The sequence below is a fragment of the Eschrichtius robustus genome, chromosome 19 (assembly GCF_028021215.1).
Source record: "Eschrichtius robustus isolate mEscRob2 chromosome 19, mEscRob2.pri, whole genome shotgun sequence".
In the NCBI taxonomy this organism is placed as follows: domain Eukaryota; kingdom Metazoa; phylum Chordata; class Mammalia; order Artiodactyla; family Eschrichtiidae; genus Eschrichtius; species Eschrichtius robustus.
The window spans coordinates 15,119,793-15,143,640 of NC_090842.1; the positions used below are offsets into that span (position 1 = coordinate 15,119,793).

At 45.8% G+C, this 23,848-nt stretch overlaps 2 protein-coding genes across 5 annotated transcripts in view; one reads left to right on the top strand and one right to left on the bottom strand.

The window, feature by feature from the left end:
* Positions 1-1,853: 1,853 nt before the first annotated feature.
* MARVELD3 (MARVEL domain containing 3) lies at positions 1,854-15,156 on the top strand. 2 transcript variants are annotated; one of them, XM_068528280.1, is made up of 3 exons: positions 1,854-2,254; positions 4,753-4,880; positions 13,667-15,156. In XM_068528280.1, the coding sequence occupies exons 1-3, from the start codon at positions 1,869-1,871 to the stop codon at positions 14,302-14,304; spliced, it is 1,152 nt and encodes a 383-aa protein (XP_068384381.1). In that variant the 5' UTR covers positions 1,854-1,868; the 3' UTR covers positions 14,305-15,156. The 2 variants fall into 2 exon arrangements, with proteins under 2 accessions (XP_068384381.1, XP_068384380.1); XM_068528279.1 differs by lacking the exon at positions 13,667-15,156 and adding an exon at positions 8,684-10,039 and having other exon boundaries at positions 1,869-2,254.
* Positions 15,157-17,472: 2,316 nt separating this feature from the next.
* The window catches only part of PHLPP2 (PH domain and leucine rich repeat protein phosphatase 2), a 72,696-nt gene continuing 66,320 nt past the window's right edge, over positions 17,473-23,848 (bottom strand). For all 3 annotated transcript variants that reach the window (XM_068528277.1, XM_068528278.1, XM_068528276.1), the window contains one exon: positions 17,473-22,153. In XM_068528277.1, the coding sequence (XP_068384378.1) occupies positions 20,999-22,153 (1,155 nt within the window). In that variant the 3' untranslated portion in view covers positions 17,473-20,998. The remainder of the gene's footprint in view (positions 22,154-23,848) is intronic.

Sequence of the window (23,848 nt, forward strand, 5' to 3'; positions counted from 1 at the left end):
CTGTGGAATTACCCAGCCCATAAAAACTAACTGCCCCATACTTCGGGGCTGCTCTCTCCTTCTGAGATGGACTACATTCTGCCTATGGAATAAACCTGCTTTCACTTTACTTTCCTGCACGAAGCCAAGGATCCTTACCTGGTGGCCTGTCCCAGGAACTCGCCTGAGACCTGGGATATAACCATCCTCTCCCATTTTCCTGCAACATCTTTACAAAGGATGAGGAAGCAGGTAGTCTTCTCTCCCTCCCTACTTGTGCTTTGATTATAAATATGTAGCCCACTTAGTTCTCGAGGCAGAGCTCTCTTGCCTGCTCGCCTGTATCCTTCACAAGCATCCTATATTAACAAATCTACATCTTACCTATCACTTTGCCTCTCGCTGAATTCCTTCTGTGCCGAGACAAAGAACCTGAGCTTCGTTAAGTCGTGGGACGAGTCGTGTGGTTTCAACACATCCAAAATGGAACTCTCCAAGTTTCCCCAAACCTGGTTCTCTCCAGTCTTCCCATCTCAGTAAATGGCACCTCCATCCACCCATCCTTTAAGTTATTCCTCCAAACTACAACACAGATCTGTCCACTTCTCACCATCAACTCAGCCACCATCACCCCTCACCTGGATTTCTTCAGTAGCTTCCTAACTCATCTCTTGACTGTGCTCTCAGGCCCACGCAGTCCATCTTCCTCCCAGAAGCCAGAGTAATCTTTATTTTCAAAAAACGTAAATCAGAGCAAGCCACTCAGCGTTTCAAAACACTTCAATATTTCCCCGTTGCTCTTTGAAAATGAAGATTCTTCACCATGAAGACCCTACACCATCTCCTGCTCCACTTCTCAGCCTCATCTCATGCCCCCTCACTCCTCTCGCAGTGACCTTCTCTTTTTTTTACATTAAAAAAAATTTTTATTGGAGCATAGTTGATTGCAGTGACCTTCTTGTACAGCTCTCTGCATAAGTCAGGCTTTCTCTCTTTCTGGAACATTGTCTCAGCTCTCCTCAAGGCTGCCTCCTTCTCTTCTAGGACTCAACTCAAATGTCCCCTTCCCAGATCTATATAAAGAAACCTGCTCCGTCAAAATTTAGACGTCAAATTGTCTTCTCTGTTTCTTGCCAGTTCTCCTTTTCCACTCACAGTAGAATGGACACACCGTACAAGGAGAGTTCATTGCTGGATCTCCCGCGCCTGCTAGGCTAGGGGCTCACACATATTCGTTGAAAGAATTCATTAATAGACGGCAATTTTGTATGTTTTTAAATATCCTTCCTTGGCAAAAGAAAAGGCTGCCAATTCTGTGTGGTTCATCATTTTTTAAAAAAATGTACGAGTCCAGGACTCTTGGATGAACTGGCCTCAAGTCCCCTACAACATAGTTGTTGTAAGGATAGCAGGAGAGGGAGGAAGAGAAGGACAGTGGCTGGGGGGCCGGCTGGGGGGCTGAGTGGACGGACGGGTGAGAGAGCGGATGGGTGAACACTCTGGGGAAGCATACCCAAGGTGCTAAGTTGAGAGCACAGTTCCCTCGGCAGCCCATCTTGAGGGGTCGCGAAGCGGATACTTCAGGGCCGACGGGCACGGCGGGAGGACGGTAGTCCCCTCCTCTGTGTGAGGCAGCAAGACCCTCCAGGCTCGCGCCCCATCCAGGCGCACGCGCGCCCAGACTCCGGGCCGCGCTCAGCGGCGTCCCCGGCCGGCGCGCGCGCTCAAGTGAACGCTCTCCGGGCCCGCAGCGGGGTTAGTGCGCGTGCGCGCAGGTGAGCGTCCCGCCCCGCCCCACCCTGCCCCGCCCCCGGGCTTGGCCACCTGCCGGGGAAACTTGTGGATTGTTGCCCTCGGGTCGCTCCGGGGCGGGGACGCGGAACAGAGCCATGGAACATACGTCGGGGAATCGCGAGTCCCGGGCCCGGCCGAGAGAGCGGGACCCAGACCGGCACCCCCGCCCGGACCGAGACCGCCACCCCGAGAGACAGCGGGACAGAGCCGGGGACCGGCGCAGGGAGAGAAACGGGGGCGGGCGGAGGGACGGGGACCGGGACAGGGGGAGGGACCGGGAACCCCGCCAGGACAGACACAGAGCCGGGGACCATCGTAGCGGTGAACAAAGAGTTTGGGAACAATCCCGCCAGAGTCGGACGCGGGACGGACCCCGGCGGCCGACCTGGGACGCGGCCCCGCCCCCCTGGCCCGCGCCTTGGGAAACCCCGGATCCACCGCCCCTGCGGAAGGAGGGCCTCGGACGCCGAGGACCAGAAAGGTGAGATGGGGCAGCGAGGGCTCTCTACCTCGCCCCGGAGGAAGCCTGGGTCTGAGGCCAGTCTGCGCGGTTCTGCTGTCCCGGCTACTTGTCCTGGGAAGCTGGTTTAAAGGAAGTGCCATTCTTCCCTTTTGAGCTCTTAGAGGTGACCTGGGAGTGAAGGAAGACCTTACAGCGGCCCGCCCCACACACACACACTCCTTGACCTGAACCTGATGAACAACGCAGAGACCTACCCCCACCTTCCTCCCCCCTCCACCCCCTGTCCCCCAGCCCCCCTTTAGCAGTGGCAGGACCGGGGACCAGGTAAAGAGGAAGAGAGGACTTCAGGACTAGAAAGGGAAGGGGTGGGAAGGAGATTGTGTGGGTTGGGTTAACCTGAGGCCCCTCCCTGACCCCCACCCATGTGGTCACAGGACTGCCCCTTGGGGCTTCAGACCCTTGTCCTGTGCTCCAAAACCAGCCCTCCCCAAAGTCCCGTTCCCTGGAGGCCCAGGCCTATAAAAGACCAATGAAAAGCTAATAGTTTAATGTGTAATCCCTTCCAGGGGTATATGCATTTCAAAACCAGACAGCTGGGAGAAGATACACTTTTAGCCAAAGAACTGAATGTACCTAAAACTCTGCACAAAAGGGCAGAGATTTTTTCCCCCCTTTGTCAGTGAGGTCTTTCTGGGCAGCCTCATTCAAATCCCATGATTGTTTCAGACCCCACCCTCCTGAATGAACAAACTTTGCCATCACTACCTTGTAGAACAGAGTTCCCATAAGGCCTGTGGGGTGAAAGCATCATGATGTTCTGGAAGACTGTGAGCTGGGAGAGGGTAAGGATGGAAGGAAAGAGAGGCGGTGGTCCTAGACCCCACTCCCCCTCTAGGGAAGTGGCCTTTTTTCCATTGCACATTCCATCCAACTCCACAAATATTACTGAATGCCCAGATTAGATGCCAGGCCAAGAAGGAGACAGGCAGGTACTGGAGTGATGACTGCCTTCTGGTTTTTGCCCTCGTCCCTAGGAGGAGTCCAGGCTCCTCTCTGCTATGGAACTTGGAGGCTTAAGCCCAGTCTCTCTTCTGGTTGTGTCCACACAGCGGGAAAGCTATTATCCTGAGTTTATGTTACATTATCTAGAACTAACTAACCAAACTGTGACAAAGGGTGTACCCAGTTACAGTCACAGGCACTGGCTACTGTCTCCCTGCCTAAAGCCACACTGCATTGCAACTGCCAGGCCTGGGAGAATCCAGAGCTTCGTGTTTTGGTTTCCTTCTAAACTGGTGTCCTGGTCCCCCTGTCCCCACCCCCGCCAAGTCCCAAAGCTAGTGAAGGGAATACTTTTGCTTCTTTTGCTCACAGTTGGTGGTTTAAAACCAAGAGCAATTTATTTCTGTCTCTCCTCCACATAACAAGCCTGTATTTAATGGATGGGAGGTAGGGCCAGGGACTACAGGGATCTACTCACGGTGTCCACAGGACACTGACAAGTAAACAGGCCAATTTGCAGCACCTGTGAAACGTGCGACTCCAGCGGGGGACAGACACAAAGAGAACAGAACTGGGGCCCTGATTGGGCTCTGGAATGTTTCCTGGAGGAGATAGCCTCAAAGCTGAGTTCTGGAGAAGGAGCAAGAGGCTGTCTCAAGCAGAGAAGTAGTTTCCACGGTGACCTAGAGGCATGGGAATGCGAGTCATCTTTTGGGGCGGGGAGAGGGGCAGTTCACTATGGCTGTGTCTGTGAACATGAGGTTGTGAGTGGAGAGAGGTGAGCACGGGCCCTCCCTTGCTGTGCTTAAAGTTTGGACTTTATGGATTTCAAACCCAAAAAATACATGGTGAGATCTATGTTCTAGAAGGATCCCTGGAGCCCAGCTAGTAGAATGCAGCCCCCACCATTCACCACTGAATCTTGGACAAAGCCCAGGATGTGCTGGATAAAGTGATAGGGAAGGGAGGGGGTGGTGAGGAGAAGGAACAGAATATTCCAGGGCTGGCAGAGGAAGAGGGAGAGATGTGAAGATGTCCAGAGTTGTCTGTACCACCCATAGCCTAGAGAATGACTGCGGGTTCAACTCTTTCCAAAGTAACAAGGGAAGGAAGAGAATGCCAGCCTGGGCGTCAGTCTTGTGAATGCAAACTAGTTTTGAAGAGGGCCTGGTCCTCACTGAACTGAAAAGCTCCCCCAGGTGGCTCCCGGCTACCTGTTAGATACCCTCCCCGCAACACACACACCCTCCCCCACAGGCCAAGCCAGCATGGGAGGCGGGGCTCAGAATTACTGAGATAAGTGATGTGCTTAATTAGCAGAACTGGGCCAAGTGTTTGGATGCCTTGTATAGCCACTAAACCAGAAAATTCTCTGGAGTATGGAATCTGTGGCAGATTTTCTGTTCTGTGCATTCTTTAATGTCTGAGCCCCGCGTGAGGTGTCCAGAGTTCTAATGCTGAACAAGCTATTGAATTTGAAGCCCGCTAATGGCCACACATGTGTTTGATTATAGTGAGCCCACTTCAGGGAGATATCCGCTTTCGACCCCCAGGCCTGGACTCGAGGAAGTGGAATATTACCAGTCAGAGGCTGAAGGGCTTCTGGAATGCCACAAGTGCAGATACCTGTGCACCGGGAGAGGTGAGCCATTTTGAAGGCAGTTTGACCAATTACTTACCGTTGCTGGTGGTTCTGGATGGGGTCCGAGATGATGGCGCAAAAATTCAAGCTGACTTCCCTTTTGGTTTCCTCGTATTTTCGTTTTCATACCTGCGTGAAGTTCACACTTTCTAAAGAAGGGTAGGAACGTCTGAAATGGGCAGCTAGGTTTCCTGTGTTTCTCCTCGGACGGGCCCGGGTGTGGTGAGGCAGTCATGCCTGCAGTTTTCAGAGCCAGCTCTGAGTTGCCGGCTGTCAGAGGGGGGCCCCTCTGGCAAGGCGGGCCGAGTTAAAGAGAGATCACCGGAGATGGCAGTCAGGTTGAGCTCATGCCGCAGGACAGGAGATCCGATGCCAAACCTGCCATCATGGCTTTTAAATGTTGTTGACTGAGACCCACAGTAAGAAATACGTTTCACATTAAGAACAAGTTCACATGTGCGCGCATGCGCACACACACGTCATGAAACAATACGCCATCACCTACGAAGGGCGGTAACTTCTGTTTCACTGAAAACAAACAAAAACAAAAAAACCACACTTACTAGAATCCACAGTATGAAGAACACTTAAATAATATCATGTGTCAGCTCCAAATGTGGTTTCCCAGAGTTCCCATCCTAGCACCAGGCCTGGCCTTGCCAACAATTAAGAAAATCTGGTTTGTCAGGGTGAAGAAAATCTTACCCTATGGCTCACATGATTTGGTAAGAAATTTTCCTCGGCTACCTATGACTAAGAGGGGAAAACTTCTTGGCCTAAGGGGGAGAAATCATGGAACTTATACCTGAAAATGTCTCTCTTTTTTTAAAAATTTATTTATTTTTGGCTGCATTGGGTCTGCATTGCTGCGCGCGGGCTTTCTCTAGGTGTGGCGAGTGGGGGCTACTCTTCACTGTGGTGCGAGGGCTTCTCATTGCGGTAGCTTCTCTTGTGGAGCACGGGCTTTAGGTGCGCAGGCTTCAGTAGTCGTGGCACATGGGCTCAGGAGTTGTGGCTTGCGGGCTCTAGAGCATAGGCTCAGTAGTTGTGGCACACGGGCTTAGTTGCCCTGTGGCATGTGGGATCTTACTGGACCAGGGCTCGAATCCGTGTCCCCTGCATTGGCAGGCGGATTCTTAACCACTGTGCCACCAGGGAAGCCACTGAAGATATCTCTTAGAATGATTACAATGAGATACGTTATTATGGGATTATGTAGAACTTTCATTGAAGAGCTCTAGGCAGTCCAGGTACAAGAATCCTCGCTCTAGTTTATGTATGTTGGCACACCCCGTTGCTTTTAATTCTCTCAACAACTCCTGAGGCTCAGAGAGGTACATACAGTAAGTTATACAAAGTCACACAGCAGTTAAGTGGAAGAGCTGGAATTGAAAGTTAGAGCCTGACTCTAAGGCCTGAAATGGTTTACGTGCTTGACCTTCTTTTCTTGATGATATAAATAATAGGAATAAGCCAGAGGCTCTTTAACAGGTTTCTCTCTAGAGGTATTCTTCTTCAGCGATTGATTTACCAAGAGGAGAGGGCAGAGCTTGAGGCCCCTGATTTAGCTTTGATTGCTTCTGGCTATTTGGTTGGGCCTAGATGTTGGGTTTCTGAGTCAAGATAGTGAAAGGATAGTTCAGCAGTCAGAAGCTAACAAATGAGGGCTTATAAAGATCTCTGGACAGGCAGGGACCCATATAAATACACAATGCTGTGTTGTGTTGAGAGCAACAGCCATTAAACACTGGGAACTGGTCTCAAACAGGAAATTCACACCTGGGTAAAGGTCACCTGAAGATTTTCAGCCTCGTCTTAGAGTAGATCTTTTGTGATTTCTTTTCCTCATCGGAGAAATCATGTCCTCCTCCAGCAAACTGGCAAAACTGGGAGGCAGCTGTGGCTCTCTCTAACTTTCTAGGGAGATCCTGCAGTTTGGGCTGAGTCACCCTTAGGAAGTTCAGTGGAACACTGACAAAAAGAGATAAGCCCCGAATTCACGGGTTACGGGGCAAGACTCCTCAGCTACTAAAGTCTTTAAAGGCTGAGGGTAAAGATCAGATAAACAGCAAGTACAGACGTCACATGTGCATATCAGATCACTAGGAATCTTGTCATTTATAGGTTGTGTTATGGGTTTATTATTTGGAGGGACTGGTGAGGAATTACAAGTTCCCTGGGGAGAAGGTACAGGGCCTGCTCCCCTCCTGGCTCCCTCCGATTTGCATTTGGAGCCGCTTCCCCTCTCCGTTTTGTCCTTTTCCTCTTCCTTTAGACCTTTGGTGCTCAAATCATGATGGAGAAGATCGTAAAAGGAGAGCTGGGCCAGTGTAACAAGGAAATTGTGAAGAAGAAGAAAAAAAAAAAAGGGTGATGTTTGCATTCAGCTTGATGCAAGGGCTTGATGTTTGCCTTACTTGCCAACCATCCTTAAAAATTTGATTTCATTCTCTCTCCAAACGTTGTAATCTCTGTAGTCAGTGGTGCTGTCTCTCACTCAGGGCCTGGAGGTTTAGGTTTTGAGATGGCTTCTCACTGCCAGTGGCACTGACTTGTGACCGCACTGAAAAGGTTCAGAGGGACAGTTGTGGGAGTTTTGCCCCCCCAACTTGCATTCTCCGTCCCCCTTTTATATGCTTATTTAATACCCTAACTCAGTGTTTATGGGACTGAGCCTATGTCAGCACGTACAACTCCCAGCTCAGAAGCACCCAGCTTTATATTATGCTGAAAAAAAGAAGCAACACACAGAAGAGTACATTAACTGTATGATTTGCATGAAATTCGAGAAAGACAAACCTAGTTCCTAATGGCAGAGAGTAGATCAGTGGTGGCCTGAGGAGGAAGGTGAGGGGTTGACCACAAGGGGTGACTAGGGAACTTTCTGGGGGGATGAAACAGTCTATATCTTGATTATGATTACATGGCATACACAGTTGTCAAAACTTACTAAGCTGTTTGCTTAATGCAGGTCATTTTGTTGTGTATAAGTTATATAACAGTAAAGCTGACTTTAAGGAAAGCAGCCAGCTTTGGTGGAAGATCTGGGGCTCTTTCATCGTCCAAGATAAAGCAGCCAAGGGTCCTGAAAAAATCCAGCCCTGGGAAAATATCACAGCCCAGATTTGCTCTTTAGGGAAACTAAAAGAAAACAAAATTAAACTTTAAAACATACTTATTGAATTAAAGTCTAAGAACAGTAAAACCAATTATGTTTCTCTAATTCAGTAAGCCTTATAGGTTTAATTAACTTAACCTTTCCTATCCCTAATACATGTGAACCACGGTTAACATTCTGATGGATAACTTCCATGTTTTTCTAACGTCATTATATTTTTTAAGCACTATGATATAAGCTCCTTCAAATTTGGAGAAGTTTCCTCTTTCAAACTGAAGATGGCCACAAAACATATCTAAAGAGGATATAACTATTTTTTCAGTCTTTTTGGCAGGGAAGGGCTAGGGCAGAGAATGTTCTTGCCTTCCATAAAGGACACCTTTCTTTCTGCTCACTGGCCTGATTTCTGCCCCCATCGTCCTGCAGCCCACCTGGGGCAGGCTGCTTTGCTCTTCTGAGAGTTACCCTTTTCAGTCCAAAGTACCTCTGACATCATTTCTGGAGACCACAGTTCCTTGCTACCATCTAATGCTAATCATGCAGCTTTGGCTGCTCAGGCCTTCCAGGGGGCAGAATAAAGAGCTGGCTGTGGTGTGAGCTGCCACGGGGAAGATAAGCCTCAAGGTGGAAGTCTCCAAGTGCAAAGTAGCTTCTCTCAAAATGGTAACATGCCCTTCTTTTGCAGCCTGCTGCCAAATGCTGGAGGTTCTCCTGAACTTGCTGATCCTGGCCTGCAGCTCTGTGTCTTACAGTTCCACAGGGGGCTACACGGGCATCACCAGCCTGGGGGGCATTTACTACTACCAGTACGGAGGGGCTTACAGTGGTTTCGATGGTGCTGACGGGGAGAAAGCTCAGCAGCTGGACGTCCAGTTCTACCAGCTAAAGCTGCCCATGGTCACTGTGGCAATGGCCTGCAGCGGAGCCCTCATGGCCTTCTGCTGCCTCCTCATCGCCATGGGCGTCCTGCGGGTCCCGTGGCATTGCCCCCTATGGCTGGTGATTGAAGGCTTGTTGGACGTGCTCATTGCCGGGGCATACATCCCAGCCTTGTACTTCTACTTCCACAACCTCTCAGCTGCCTACGCCTCTCCCGTGTGTAAGGAGAGGGAGGCGCTGTACCAGAGGAAAGGATACAGTGGCTTCAGCTGCAGTTTCCATGGGGGAGACATAGGTGCTGGAATCTTTGCCGCCCTGGGCATTGGGCTCTTTGCCGTGGGGGCCGTGCTAGCCATCAGGGGTTACCGAAAGGTTAGGAAGCTGAAAGAGAAGCCTGCGGAAATTCTGGAGTTTTAGGCTTTTTAAAACGTTCCGAAAAACTTGAGTGATGGAAGTTACTCTGAACCACTGTCTTTCGTGGAATATTTTGTTGTGGAACCTGCCAACCCTTGGAAAGTAACAGACCAGTTTTAGTTTGCTGGGCCTAGCTCCAGGGTACATGCGGCAGCACTGCCTGATGCAATAAACCCTGGTCCTGGAGCCCTCTGTTGGTGAGGGACTAACCAAAATTACTTTAAAAAACAAAAACAAAACAACAACTAAAAACAACCAAAACTAGAGCCCAGGACCCACAAGGAAAAGGCATATGCTGCAGCAAAATGCACTTCTTGAGTGAATAAAGGGAGATGATAACCAAGTGAATTTGAAGAACCTTATCCTCAAAGCTCGTGAAGAGCCACACAGACATGAAAAAACATTTCAGCCTGAAGTTCTCTAAACACAGCTGTCTTAAGCAGATTAGCCTCGAAGTTTTTCCTCACTGAACTCTAGGCCCTTCACTTCCTTAATGCTCTGGATGGCAGGGGTTGGGGATGCCTGGGAAACTGCTGCTGTAACATAGAAGCTGGAGGGAGACGTGGGCTGAGGAAAGAGGAATCAGATTAATTCACTGGGTTGCAAAGGAGGTATTCTAACAAGCCCCTTACAGTGGCCTTGAAAGCTCAATAAGTGTTTTGTACCTCTTGTAAATGTACCATTGTACAACGAATTCAACCCGACATCTGGAATTCAGGATCCATCCAAAATTAAAGAAAGTAAAATCTTTCCCAGGAGAAGTATGCTACTTTTGGCCAGACAACTTCATGGGTTCTTACTGCATGTTAAATTAGGACTTATGGCCCATTATAATATATTCTTGGTACAAGTGAATATGTTCTTTGCTTTATGTGACTGCAATAAAAATCCAAAGAAAAATTTTAATTTGGAGGTGACGGTTCTCTTTACAATACGTTTATAATATTATTTTCTTCTCACATTTAAAAGGTAAGTTCCATTTGGGTTTACAAAAGGAAATACATATAGTTGCTTGTATATGATTAGAAAACTTCTTGAAGAATATATAAGAATGTATTAACAGTATTTGCTTCTGGAGAGGAAATTAAAAATTTTCTTTTCATTTTATGTAAGACTTGACTGCACATGTCTTAGTCTTATTTTAGAAAAAAATGTTTTAATTTGATTTGCTTTCCTCAGTTTTTTCACATTTACAGTGAAAAGGCAGATAGTAGATGTTTAGTTAAGCAGAGTATTAAATGATCAGCCACAAAAGCAGCCTCACCCAAAAAGATGCTATTTTACAATAAAAATCTCCTGTCTGTTTCAGTTTCCACTTCCCTCTACAGTTTATCCCTCCATAGGGATAAACTGCTAGCTCTAGTAGGCCACTCTTTTCTTTTCCCCTGATGTCTGTGAATCTTTCTGCACTAACAGCATGCTTGGAAATACTTGAACCTGTTCGATGTTTTCAGCAAAGCCAGGTCAGGCCTGGCTGGTGCTCTGATAATATCCAGTGGCTGTATTTCTTCATCACTGGCCCCAACAACAGACCATTATTCCTCTTGATTGTTGCAGTCAGTGGAGTGGTTGACAAGGTCTAGCAATAGATATATTACATTTCAGCCCGGCAGATATGTGCTGCGTGGATTATGCCGCTGCTGTTTTGGCAGAATCTTGTCCCAGAAGGAAACATTCAGGTTGCCCACATCTTGTAGTAGCACAGTATCCCTGCTTCCCTTCAGGGGGTGAGAGACTAACTGCATGCAGAAGGAAAACCAAGGCAGAGAAAGGTGTTGGGTGGGGTAGATAGCTACTCCCAGTGAATTAGAATGATGTCTGGGTCAATTAACTTGCCCTGCTTGTAGGGAGAGAGTAGCCAGTAGTTTATGGTGCCTGGGAGGAGAGTGGGCAGTTCTGGTCTGATGTTATTTTCAGATTTAAATTAGAGGAATGTAGCTTCTCAAGTGTCAGAACCCTTAACTGCGGCGTTCCGTGGACCTCCTAGGAATTTGTGTGGGCCCAGCAGGAGATGGAATCAGCAAGCCCAGTAGCTGTTGCCTAAGTACATTAGACATACTGGTCTTTAGCCGCCCAGTTTATAAACGTTGTGGTACCCCCTTGTGTATTAGAGGGTTTTCCTGACTTCTGGGAAACCATGCTTTTCATAAATTTGTCCCTTTTCTTTTTTTTTTTTTTTTTTTTTAATATTTATTTATTTATTTTGGCTGCACCGGGTCTTAATTGCGGCATGCGGGATCTAGTTCCCCAACCAGGGACTGAACGCCAGGCCCCCTGCATTGCGAGCGCGGAGTTTTCCCCACTGGACCACCAAGGAAGTCCCTGTCCCTTTTCTTCTTAAATCTCTTATTAATCCCCTTCATTTTTTTTTTTTTTTTTTTTTGGCTGCATTGGGTCTTCATTGCTGCGCACGGGCTTTCTCTAGTTGCGGCGAGCGGGGGCTACTCTTCATTTCAGTTCCCGGGCTTCTTATTGTGATGGCTAGTCTTGTTGCGGAGCACGAGCTCTAGGCGCCCGGGCTTCATTAGTTGCAGCACGTGGGCTCAGTAGTTGTGGCACGCAGGCTCAGTAGTTGTGGCATGCAGGCTCTAGAGCGCAGGCTCAGTTGCTCTGCGGCATGTGGGATCTTCCAGGACCAGGGGTCGAACCCGTGTCCCCTGCATTGGCAGGTGGATTCTTGACCACTGCGCCACCAGGGAAGTCCCCTCTCCTTCCATTTTATATATGTTACTGGGTAGCATCACCGTCCACTTGTATAACATTTTATAATTTTCCAGGTATTTTCATATACTTGCTTTCATATGGGCCTCATCCCAGCCCTGTGGGATAAGACAGGGAGGCATTACCTTCATTTGTCAGATGAAGTGTCTGAGGCTTAGAGTCAGTGACTTGGGCACGATCACAAGGCAGTAAAGAGCGGGGATGTGAGCCTGGCATTCCCACTCTAGGTTCATATGCTTTTCTCTTCATTCTCATCTCTGAGCCCTGAGAGGACAACAGGAGACCTTCTCCCAGGAAGACGCCTAACGAGAGGCTGGGGCCCCTGTCAGTGACAAATGAAAGGTGACTTTGGACAAGTCGACATTCATCTCCATTCACCTGTTGGCTTCCGCTGCCTCGTGGCATTTGTGGGTTCCTTAAACTTGTAAGGAACTTGGCCCCCCAAGTGAACAGGCCAAGTATCCAGCAGTAGGATCCTGGCTGAATAGACTGGTCCGCCCACACAGCGGGGCTGGAGGCCGCGTAACAGAGCATGTGGACACGGTAGGAGCTGAAGCCATCTCCAGGAAGAGTAAAGCACAGTGCAGAGCAGTGTGTGTGGTATCCTCCCTGTGACACAAGCAGGGAAACGGGGGATGAAATTCGGAGTTGAGTGCTTTTACTTGCATAAACGAACGCTGGAAAGTTGTATTAGAAAATAATGAAAGTGGTTGGGGGAAAACAGGGTGGACAGGGACGTGGGTGATTTTTCTCAGTTTATGCCCTTTTATGTCATTTTGATTTTTTTTAAACTTTAAAATTTGAAATATTTATAGATTTACAAACATTGCTAATGTAGAACAGAGATCCTGTGTATCCTTAACCCGGTTCTCCCCAGTGGTGACTACAGTACAAAATCACAACCAGGAAATTGACACTCTCCAGAGCTGAGTTAGATTTTACCAGTGTTACATGCACTCATGTCTGTGTGAGTGTAGGTCTGTGCGGTTTTATCACCTGCGTAGATTCGTGTGACCACTGCCACAATCAGCTACAGAACTGTTCCATCATTGGAACATCCCTAGTGCTCCCGCCTTAGAGTCACACCCATCCCCCTCCCGCTCCCCCAATCCCACTCCTCCCTGGCAACCACTAATCTGTTCTCATTTTGAGACTGTTATGTAAATGGAATCATACAGTATGTAACCTTTAGAGACTGGCTTTTTTCACTCGTCATGAATCCCTTGAGATCCATCCGAGTTGTTCCGAGTATCAGCTGCTCATTCCTTTTCATTGCTGAGCAGAGTTTCCCCCTGGGGATGGCTGTACCAGATTGTTGAACCATTCGCCCGTTGGAGGGCATTAGGGTTTACTGTGACATCTGTGTACATGTTTTTGTGTAGACCGAAGTTTTCCTTTCTTTAGGATGAATGCTCAGGGGTACAGTTGCAAGGTCACATGGTAAGTGTATGTATAGTTTTTAAAGTAACGGCCAAAATTTCTTCCACAGTGGCATTTTGATTTTCAAACATGAGTCTTAAACAACAAAAACCAAGGATGTTAATGTTGCGTCTGACCATGTCCTCACAATCAGGTGGTATTTCTCTTGCCTGACCTAGAGCGCTTTCCTGGGTGAGCGACGTCAGTGTTAAATTCCCAATCTCTCTCCTCCTAGGTGTGATACAGATAGTGGAGGTGATATTGAATGGGATGGTTCTCATGTGTATCGTGGCCTCCTACTTCGTCCTTGCTGGATTCAGTGCCAGCTTTGCCAGCGGCGGTGGCTTTGGGAACAACTATTACTCACCGTTTGAGGGCACTGAGCTGGAGCAGGTTCGGCAGCTGGACCAGCAGTACACGATCCTCCGGGCGCCCCTGATATACAGCGGCGTGGCTGTTTCTCTGGGGCTGGGTGTCCTCACCTTGAGTGTTTTACTCCAAGGAGCCAGGAGTCTAGACAGACTGCCGGGGAAGTGGCTCCCCTTGGAGGCCGCCTTCAGCCTCCTCGCGGCATTGGGCTACTGCGTAGGCATCGGCGTTTACCTCCACGCGGCCTTGCGGATCAATGCCACAGACACCTGCAGGACAAGGGAGAGGGTCTATGCCCGCAGGGGTCTCACCTGGATGAACTGCCAGCTGGCAGTCACTGATGGAGCGGCAGCCACCTTTGCTTGTCTGCTGGTGGTGATGTATGGCGCCAGCGTGGTGCTGGCCCTGCGGAGCTACCGAGAACAGAAGCGGTACGAGGACAGCCAAGAACAGCACAGCAATTATAATGATGCACCAGAATACCTGTGGTCTGGGAGACTCTGAGATCTACTACTGGAACCTAAGTCAACCCAGCTCCCTTGTTTCTCTCAAAAACCACATTACACAAATGTGGTTTTCATGTACTTGATTTTATAAATGTTCCCTCTGGCACCAATGCAAAGCTAGATGATCATCCCATTTTTCTATCAATGTCTTTGTTGGCTGAGAGCTAGAAAAAAATACCTCCACCTTTGCTACAAAGAGCGACATTGGAAGTTCGCATATACGCTCATGGTTTGGCTCTCTTACCAAATGGTAAGGTAATAATACTAGCTAAGTAGCCAGAGAAATTCTGAAAGATGAGAACAACACATCAGGGGTAGCAGGCCCAGTGTTACAGTGGAAATAGCTTGCCTGACCGAACTAAAGTCACTAAGAAAAACATGCCGTTTCCCCCTGTATTTGATCCCAGGGGAATGATTATAAAGCATTTGTGTGATTAGATTCCAAATGAGTAATTACATTCTGGCTCTCTCCTGGAGGAAAACTCTCCTGCCCACTCGACAGTATACCATGACTGCATGGGTCCCAGAGGCTGGATCCCTGAAACCTGAAGACAGGTAGGTGCTTTTAGCATGCATGTTCCTCCTCGGGATTCCTGGGGTAGGGCTCAGATAAAATGGTTTTTGCCACCTTTCCAAGCTCGTTGCTTTCTTGTTTCAAGTCATTTGATTGGAATTCACTTTCCTGAAATATTTTATAATTTCCTGAAATATGACGCCTCCAAATAGAAATAAAATTCATAAACTTCTTAAATGTGTTATTCAGCTGAGTACAAAGATAAAGCAGTTGATTTTACTAGACTATACAGGCATTTTGGAGCCTTCTTTATTTCTGCATCCCTTCCAGCGCCCTACAGAGTAGGCCTTCAAAGGTCGATTGTAATCATTCACGATTCTGAATTGTTTCCATAATGTAACAGATCATTAACACTGAATCTCAAAAATAAAGTTCTTTCAGTAATTTTAACCTAAAGTTTTATAGCTGTTCTTATACTTTACAACTAGTCTCAGATATTCTGTTCATGCAAGATGCAACTAGAAATATACATGTTCTTATTATAAAGGGTAGTTTTTCTAGTTGCCATCTTCTTTCATAACATTGTTTTATTTTCATATTATAAACGAGATTAAACTATTAATAAGTTCAAACCAAATTTTTAGTACATTTCTAAAAACAGCAATTTTGACAGAAATCTCAGACTGTCTATACAGTTAGTAAGAAATCAGCAAACGTAAGCCCGTTTCAGTGTATGCCAAAGTGGCTATTAAAAAAATTCAGTCAATGTCATTTTCCTCTGATGTGTGTTGGCCATTTTTATCCCTGCATGTTTGCTGACTCTTTTCCCTGGAATATATTACCTTTCCTCTCTCCTCTTAAATCCTTCCTATCGCTAGTTCGTATAGAACCTATCCAAGGTGAAGGATCAAAACTAAACCTCAAACAGAAATGGGAAAATATCTAGATTCTACTTTTACAAAAAGTAAAGCTTGGAGGAAAACAACTAGAAGTCTACACTGCTAGCTTAAAATACAAACCCCAGTGCCACAGAAAGCTGCTCCAGCACCTTAGCCCGAGGCAGTGGCTGGAGTCCCGCAGAGTTTTCGCTGAGTGGTAAGACAAGTTTAACAGCAGCAAAAATCAAACAACCCATTTCCCACCCGAACCCCCCAAAAAACTTCCCAACACACACTATTCTCACCTAGGATTTATTCCCTGAAACATACCCTGAGTGGATCTTTGCCCGTGTCTGGGTCTGGGGCTTGGAAAAATGAGGACTTTGGCCACTGTGACCCCAGTGTGGTACGCTGGCCCAGCTACAGTACTGCTCCCAGTCAGCTCCTCTCGATCACTGCAGCAACATTCAAAATGCCTTAGCAAAACCTGCCTTAGTTACTACCACTTGGCAGGTCAAGATTTCTTACTCACATTTTACAGATGAGATGAAGGTTCAAGAAGGCTAAGTGGCTCCCCCAATGGTTGACATTTCATCGAGTGCTCACTGTGCCGGGTCCAGTACTGAGCTAAGGAAGCATTTGTTGACATCATCTCATTTTAGCTCACAGCTGTTGAGAGAGAGACTATTATCTCCATTTAACAATCGAGAAAAAAACACCTGAGCCTTGGAGAGGTGAACTTGCCCAAAGTTAAATCTTTTTAAGTAGCAGAGGAAAAACTCAGACCCAGTGAATCACACACGGGAAAGTGTTCTGAGTGACTAACGTGCTCTTGTGGTGGGTGATGTACCAGGGAAACAATATCAAACGAACGAGAGAACATACCCAGAGAAGTTCACTTCTGCCACCCTGCAGGCAGGTGTGTGTGTCATGGAACCGAGGTATGAAAGTAGATGGTGGCATTGAGCCCAGCACATTGGAGGTACTCAAGGAACAGTTGGTGAACCAAGTTTTCAAAATTTCATTCTGCTAAATGAGGAGGAAACCTGCAAAATGATTTCAACTGGGCCTTTATTTGGAGTGAGAGGTAGCTAATCTTGCTTGGAAGTCCAGAGATTATGGGAGACAACCAATGGGGAGAGGGGAGGGGAACAATTTAGAGACTTAGCTAGATTAGATGTACTTTGTGAGCCAAAACTCACCACTGTCTTAAACTCTTAACACCAAAGCCATTAGGACAGACAAGATGGCCAGATTACCCACTTAGTTCCTCTGTATCACTGGTAGTTCTGTGGTTTGTTTAAGAGGAGCTGTAGATTATTTACAAATTAAGTTCCCTCTAGTCAGCTAATAACCTGCATGGAAATAAGGACCATGCTTCCTGTCTTTGGGGTTTCTTTAAACATATAAACCAAGTCAGAATATAATATTTCTTAATGTAAAAAGTCTTTATTGCTATTTCAGCTTAAATGGTGATCAAAACTATTTATTCTTGCCTTAACTCATAGCTTCATAGAGTGTTATGGAATGTGGTTTCATTTGTTATCTTCCCCTACAACAAGAAAAAGCAGAAAAATCCTAAAGGTGCTTTTGGTTAAGAAACTAATTTCACACACAAGTTAGAGAAAATTACAGTTTCATGCTAAAATAAAGTACTTATAAAATAACAGGTACTCCATTTTAAAACAAAGCCATGAAAAAGATACTCCATTTTATTTTATTTATTATTATTGTTATTTATTTTTTTTTTACAAACAATAGATTTGCTGCAACATGCTCTGGCTCATATTATTGAATTAAAAAATTTAACACATTTCAAAAATATCAAAAATACACTATAATGAGTCTTAGGACTACAATATGACAATGATTGCACAAAACCATAAGATATGAACTCACTGTCTGGATGACATCCACTGGCAACAGTGAGAGAAAACCCTATAGCTTCTGGGAGAAGTGCATGAAATTTCGAAGGAGCTTATGTGTGATTGAATGATCATCAAATGAGGGAAACAGAGCAGGATTTACTGTAGCTGCTTTTCTCAACCCAGGAAGTGCTTACCCAACTATGGGGCAAAAGTCACTAACTGGAGAGAAAGATTAACTTGCCTCCATGATTGGGGGAGTCTGAAAGTCCCCACCCAGAGGGAAGTAAAAAGTGACACAAGACAGTTCTATAGTGATGCAGAGGACATCACTGAATGGCTTGGAGACTATTTAATAATTGGTACATTTATCAATAACAGCCAAGTGCTCCCTTATGGAGGTCTCTTCATTAGTAATTATTGAGTAGATAGAGAAGGTGAGCCTGTGGCTTCCAAGTACCTGCTTTTGCTGAAAGCCTACATGGAAAGAAGGGCATCATTTGATATTCAGTAGATCAGCCAAACCTCACCGGCTCCATCTCCTAGAAAATAGCACCCAATGATTACCAAGCTGCTTGTGTTGGTTCTTCTATACACCAGGAAAATGAATTCATCAACTTATTGCACACATACACTCTACAGTAGTATAATAAAGCCCTCTCTTGTAATGAGGAGTGGTAATTCAATGACTCTATGGTAGCACGGTAGATTTATGACATACTAGCGTTCAAATTTTCAAATGTATTTTCAATCCATTTGGATAAAAATAAAAATACCATGGCTGCGAAGACTTGTGTATTTTTCTTTCTTCCATGGGACTCCTGGACTGCTCCCATTAAGCAGGAGTGATGTTCTTTCAGAAATTCTCTTAAATGTCTCTATTAAATGGGAGGTACGCACAAGGACCTGAGAATCATGCAGAGGCCGGGATCTCTGGGCTAGAGATCAACGGGCCTCTGCCCACCTGGGGAACACATCCTCTGGGTGAAGTCCTGGGAAGTAGATTACATTCACCTGGAGACAGATTACTGGCTTTCACCACCTGACAACCTAATCAGATCACACAATAACTGTAAATGACTTCATAGGTCAAAGAGTTCTGTGTATTTTTGGTGATGGGCTATGGCCTTTTCATCCCCTGTTTTAACAAAGGGCAATTATAGAGGGAAATGAATCAAAGGAAGTTACAAAAAAGAGTAGTCAGTTTTGGTGTAGCCTATATTAAAGGTTTTCATACAACCTAACATTTCCTGAACATAAATCTACCACATAAAAGAACATTTGGAACTTTAGGGTCCTTCTGACTAAAAAGTAAATACATTTACTTTTAGTAAAGTCATTTCATAACTGGGTTTTGTGGCGGTTCCAATTAGTAGGGTGTGAAACAAAGACAAGAAAAGGTTCACAGATAAAGGATAATTTTTTTTTTTTTTTAAGGATAATTTTTAAAAGACTATACTATTGAGGTGGTATATTCCCAAAGTAATTTCCAACACTATCATCTTGGGTTTTTCCCTTCATTTTCATTCCCCCCCATTTTTCTATTAAAAAATAAGGCGGCAACACACTACTGTTCCCATCTTTCTTACAGCACCTGAATTTTGCATGAACCACTATGTTCCCCACTTCAAATCAAGACCTGAGTTCTAAAATTTTGCAGTAGCTAACCAGTAGTTTGACACAGAAAAGTTGTGTTCCTGATAATTTGGGGACTCAAATTCAGATCCTTGATGGGTTGAACACTAGACAGCCATTGGTATGGAACCCCCCCCACCAAGAGTGTACCCCACTGACACACACACATGGGTACGGGGCATCTGAGAAGATGAGGATACATAACCATTTGTGGAGTGGTCACCTGGTTTTCTACCACTGCTTTAACAAAACTTTCCCCTGCCCAAAAAAAAAAAAAAACGACAAATGTATGTATAGATTAACCTTATCTTTAACATTTTGTTTCTCATGAAACAAAAATGGTTCCACTCTATTTTCTTTTTAATTGTGAAAGTATTCTAAAAATTCAAAGCACATTCCCCACTGGGTAACATTAAGCAATGTCAAAACTTCACAGGAATAAAGAGGAATTAATTTTCCTAAGTAAATCTTCTAATAGAAAAGGCAACAGAACAGAATTATGGAAGGAACTGCATTTTGCAAGGGTTACATGGAATGTGCAAAAAAAATCAGTAAACCACGTTTTCTGTCAGCTTAGGATTTTCTCAATTAAGTCTTTCAGAAATTGAGCCCAGTACTGTGAAACCATGTGAGACGGATAAGCGTTTTCAGAAGAAGACTCTGTTACACATTAAGAGGTGAAGCCTCAACTCACTCCTGATGTTTTAGAAAACCATCTCTCTGCTCTAGAGTAAGAGAAGGAACCTGCCTAACCTGGAGGCTCCATCCACCCATCTGTGCTCGTTCGGCCTCAGTCTGTTCAGAGTCATCTATAACTCAAGGTTACTTGGATGTGAGCGGCAGCAGCCTTGGCCCTACGTGCTAGGAGGCTGACTGCCATCTCCGTCACGTGTTATGGAAAGAGGCCAATCCCCAAATGCCTCTCTTGTGACCTGCTGGGAGATTCCCAGCAGGTGTCACATCTGTCAAGGAGTTATTCTCTTTCTGTGATTTGGGGGGAAGTAGTCTTAGTCCTCACTCCTTCCCCATCTTCATCCCCAAAAGAAGGTCCTACTCCCCTGTTTCTCAGGAACTTTCACAGTCTGACATCCAACAGTTAAATCCATTTCCCAGGGCCCTTCCTAGTACCCTCATAGCCGGCTCCAACACCCGACGATCATCCTGCCTGTGGACAAAGGCGCTGGGCGGCCTCTAAGAAGACTGGCTCGAGTGCAGATTCAAAAATAAAAAGTTCACAGTCAATGAAAAGTGCTCTCATTACATCACATACATAAATTATCTGTTTGATTGGTTCTACATTTCCAATAAACATCATTTTGATAGGCTGTATTCTCGTAGAGAAGAAGGAAAAGCCATGTGACTAGTCACGTTGCATCCCGTCAGGTTGAGATATAAGGTGATTTCTCTGTCACAGAGATCCAACAGCAGCAATCAGTAAAGGGAATCAATCTTCAGTTATTTCCTCCACAGAAGTAGTCCCTTTCCTGCCCAGGCAGGCAAATTCTCAAAATTATCCTAGGAGAGAAAGGGTTAATGGCAGGTGGTAGGACTGGTACAGGGCAATGCCTGCCTGCTCCCCAGTAGCCCTGGGGGTCCCAATGCAGGTTAAATGTGAAACTTAACACTGATGGTGTTTACTAGCTTATCCAGAGCAAGACCCTGACAGCTCTCACCATTTCTGGCTCCGAGTTCTACCCCCCTCTCATCTGTGGTTTAGAAATGCAGAGGCAGAGTGCCCCTGGCAGGGTGCCCTACCCCACGCCTCACAGCCTTCCCAGCGCCGTGGCCCCCAGGGGAGGACTACAGCGCCGTGTCAAACTCCTCTGCGAGCTCGGTCCGACCCTCTTCGCTGGGCTCAGGCTCAGGCCTGCTTTCCTGGTGGTGTTTCATTTGTTCCTTCACTTCTTCTTCGAGGTCACGAGGTACAACAAACTGGTCCTCTGGCTCCAGCTGAGCGGGGGCAGCAAAATAGCCAGTTTTCTTCCTGGGTGCTTCCGTGGCCACCTCGATGAGGTTCAGGCTGTCTTCCAGGGGCACAATCGAGCCGTTGGAGAGTTTCTTTCCGTAGAGACAGGAAGTGGAGGGAGACTTCTGTAACTCCGTCTTGTCTTTGCTCACTGGCAGAAGGATGCCACTATTCACACTGTTCTGTCTTCGGATCCCAAAAGCTAATCCTCTAGCACGTTCCTCGAGGCACTGGGTAGGAGAATTCCCCCTGAGAGCGGGAGAGTTCTCAAGCTGCCTCCCCCTACAGCAGTGGATATCTACCTCTACTTCCACCTTGCTGCCGTTTGTCATGACCCCTTCAACGGGCTGGTCGTCATCACTGTCCAGGCCGTTGTCAGACTGGTTACTGGAGAAAGTCGCACAAGAAGGCTGGCGCTGAAACACCCCTGATGTGGGCGTTGGGTGGAGGCTGCAGCGCCTCTCTGGCCTCGAAAGCAAGCCAGCATCCAGGCCAACAGTGTTATGTTCGTCAGAAGCAGTGGATCCCACCTCACTGCTCACCTCGGAAGTGGACATCTCGCTGCTGAACTCAGAGGCGACACCACTACTGGAGGAAGGAGTGGTCGGCTTGGGCGGGTCCTTGATGACGGCGGTTGAAGCAAATCCCACAGGACCTGGGAGGGTGAGCCCATTCATTTCACAAGTGCAGCCTTCCTCACCAATGTTCAAATAAACCACCATTGCACCCACGTTGTCCTGACAACCATAGCTCTGCGCTAATGTGCACAGCTTCTTGGCAGCCGCTAATGGGTCTTGTACATGGCATACTGCGTTGACTGCTTCTGTGTATGACAAGTGTTCCCACAATGCTTTGTTTCCCAGAATCAGCAACTCATCCTGAATGGTAAGTGGAGTGGAAGATATGTGCGGCCTGGGGAGGATCCAAGGGTAGAGGTATGTACAGCCCAGCAGCCGGGTACAGCAGGTTACCCCATTCACTTTGTTGTCCTAGAGACAAGCAGAATGCAGACTCTGAGAAACAAGCAACAATGACACAGAATTTTATATCTCTCTAGATCACAATGCTTAGGGCTCTACAATAAAACAGAATTGACATGTTATGTGGTTTTTCCTAGGATCTGTGCAATTTTAAGTGGACTTACGGAAAATAAATGTATAGAATTCTAAAAGGACAAAATATCAAATGGGTATTATTCTGCAAATAGTTCAGAGGACTGAGTTAAAACCAATTAAAATTAAGTGGTTAAAAGGCACCTCCGTCTCAAAAGATATTTGCTCTAACATGAAGTATAGGCCTCAGCATGTTCTTAAATAGAGAAACATCTGTTAGGAAAACAATAAGCAAAACTATCAATTCCCCATCACTAGTATTCTTGGAGGGGCCAAAACTCAGATGGGTCACTAAATATGACTTCTCATTTAAAGGCAGAGTTGGGACTGAAGATACTAAATGGCTAAGAGAATTTTTATAGCTAAAGCACCGAATAATGCCTAAAGTCTGAAATCTGTGGCATAATTTACCTACTCTGTAATGGTTGTACCAAGAACGATGTAATTCTAAACTTCAGAGGAAAAGGAATAACCCTGGTTGCAGGCTGGGAATGTTTATCTGCCACATGCTTCATATTGATTTCTTCTCAAGATAAAACCAAACAAAACTGCTAAAGCCCTCAATATACTAATTTCATAGTTGCAGTCATTCTTTGGGTGAAAATCCTGCCTCATTTATCAGAATTTGTCACAAACTCTCGAAATTTATAATCTTATCTTCCTCACCTGTAAAATGAAAATAAAAGCACTTCTTTCATGGGGGTTATTGTGAAGCTTAAACAAAACAGTGAAAGTACAATGCTTAGCAAATAACAAGAAAACAATAAATGTCTGTAGTTATAAAAATGTTTCCTACTTGTCTAGGACTCCCTAAGAAAAATCTGAACATTATCTAAATTCTGTAATAGACTAATCAAGCAAAAAGTTATATTTCATCTTTCATTTGTTTTGACTGAAAGACTCTCCTAAGACCAAATTTCCAGAATCTCCATAGCATCAACCACATTATAATGATACTTTTTTTGGTTTTGTGCTTCCTTGGATGGAGTCTTTTATAGTCCTTATTACAGAATTCTGACAGAACAGACAGCCTAGAAGTGGACCCACACATATAGTCGACTGATCTCTGACAAAGGAGCCAAGGCAATTCAGTGAAGAAAGGACAGTCTATTTCAAAACACGGTGCTGTGACAACTGGACATTCACATGCCAAAAAAGAAAATAAACCTAGACACGGAGCAGCTTACACCTTTCACAAAAATTAATTCAAAATAAAACACAGACCTAAATGTAAAAGATGAAACTTCTAGAAGGTAACACAGAAGAAAATCTAAGTGACTTTGGGTTTGGCAATGAGTTTTTAGATACAACACCAAAAGCATGACCCATGAAAGAAGAAAATTGGTAAGTGGGACTTCATTAAACTAGAAACTTCTGCTCTGCAAAAGACACTGTTAAAAGAATGAAAGACAAGCCACAGACCGGGAGAAAATATTTGCCAAACATTTCGGACAAGGACTTGTATCCAAAATACGCAAAGAACTCAACAATAAAGAAACAAACAATTCAATTAAAAATGGGTAAAAGATCTGAACAAAATTCTGCTTTGCAGTAAACAATGTCCACATGTAA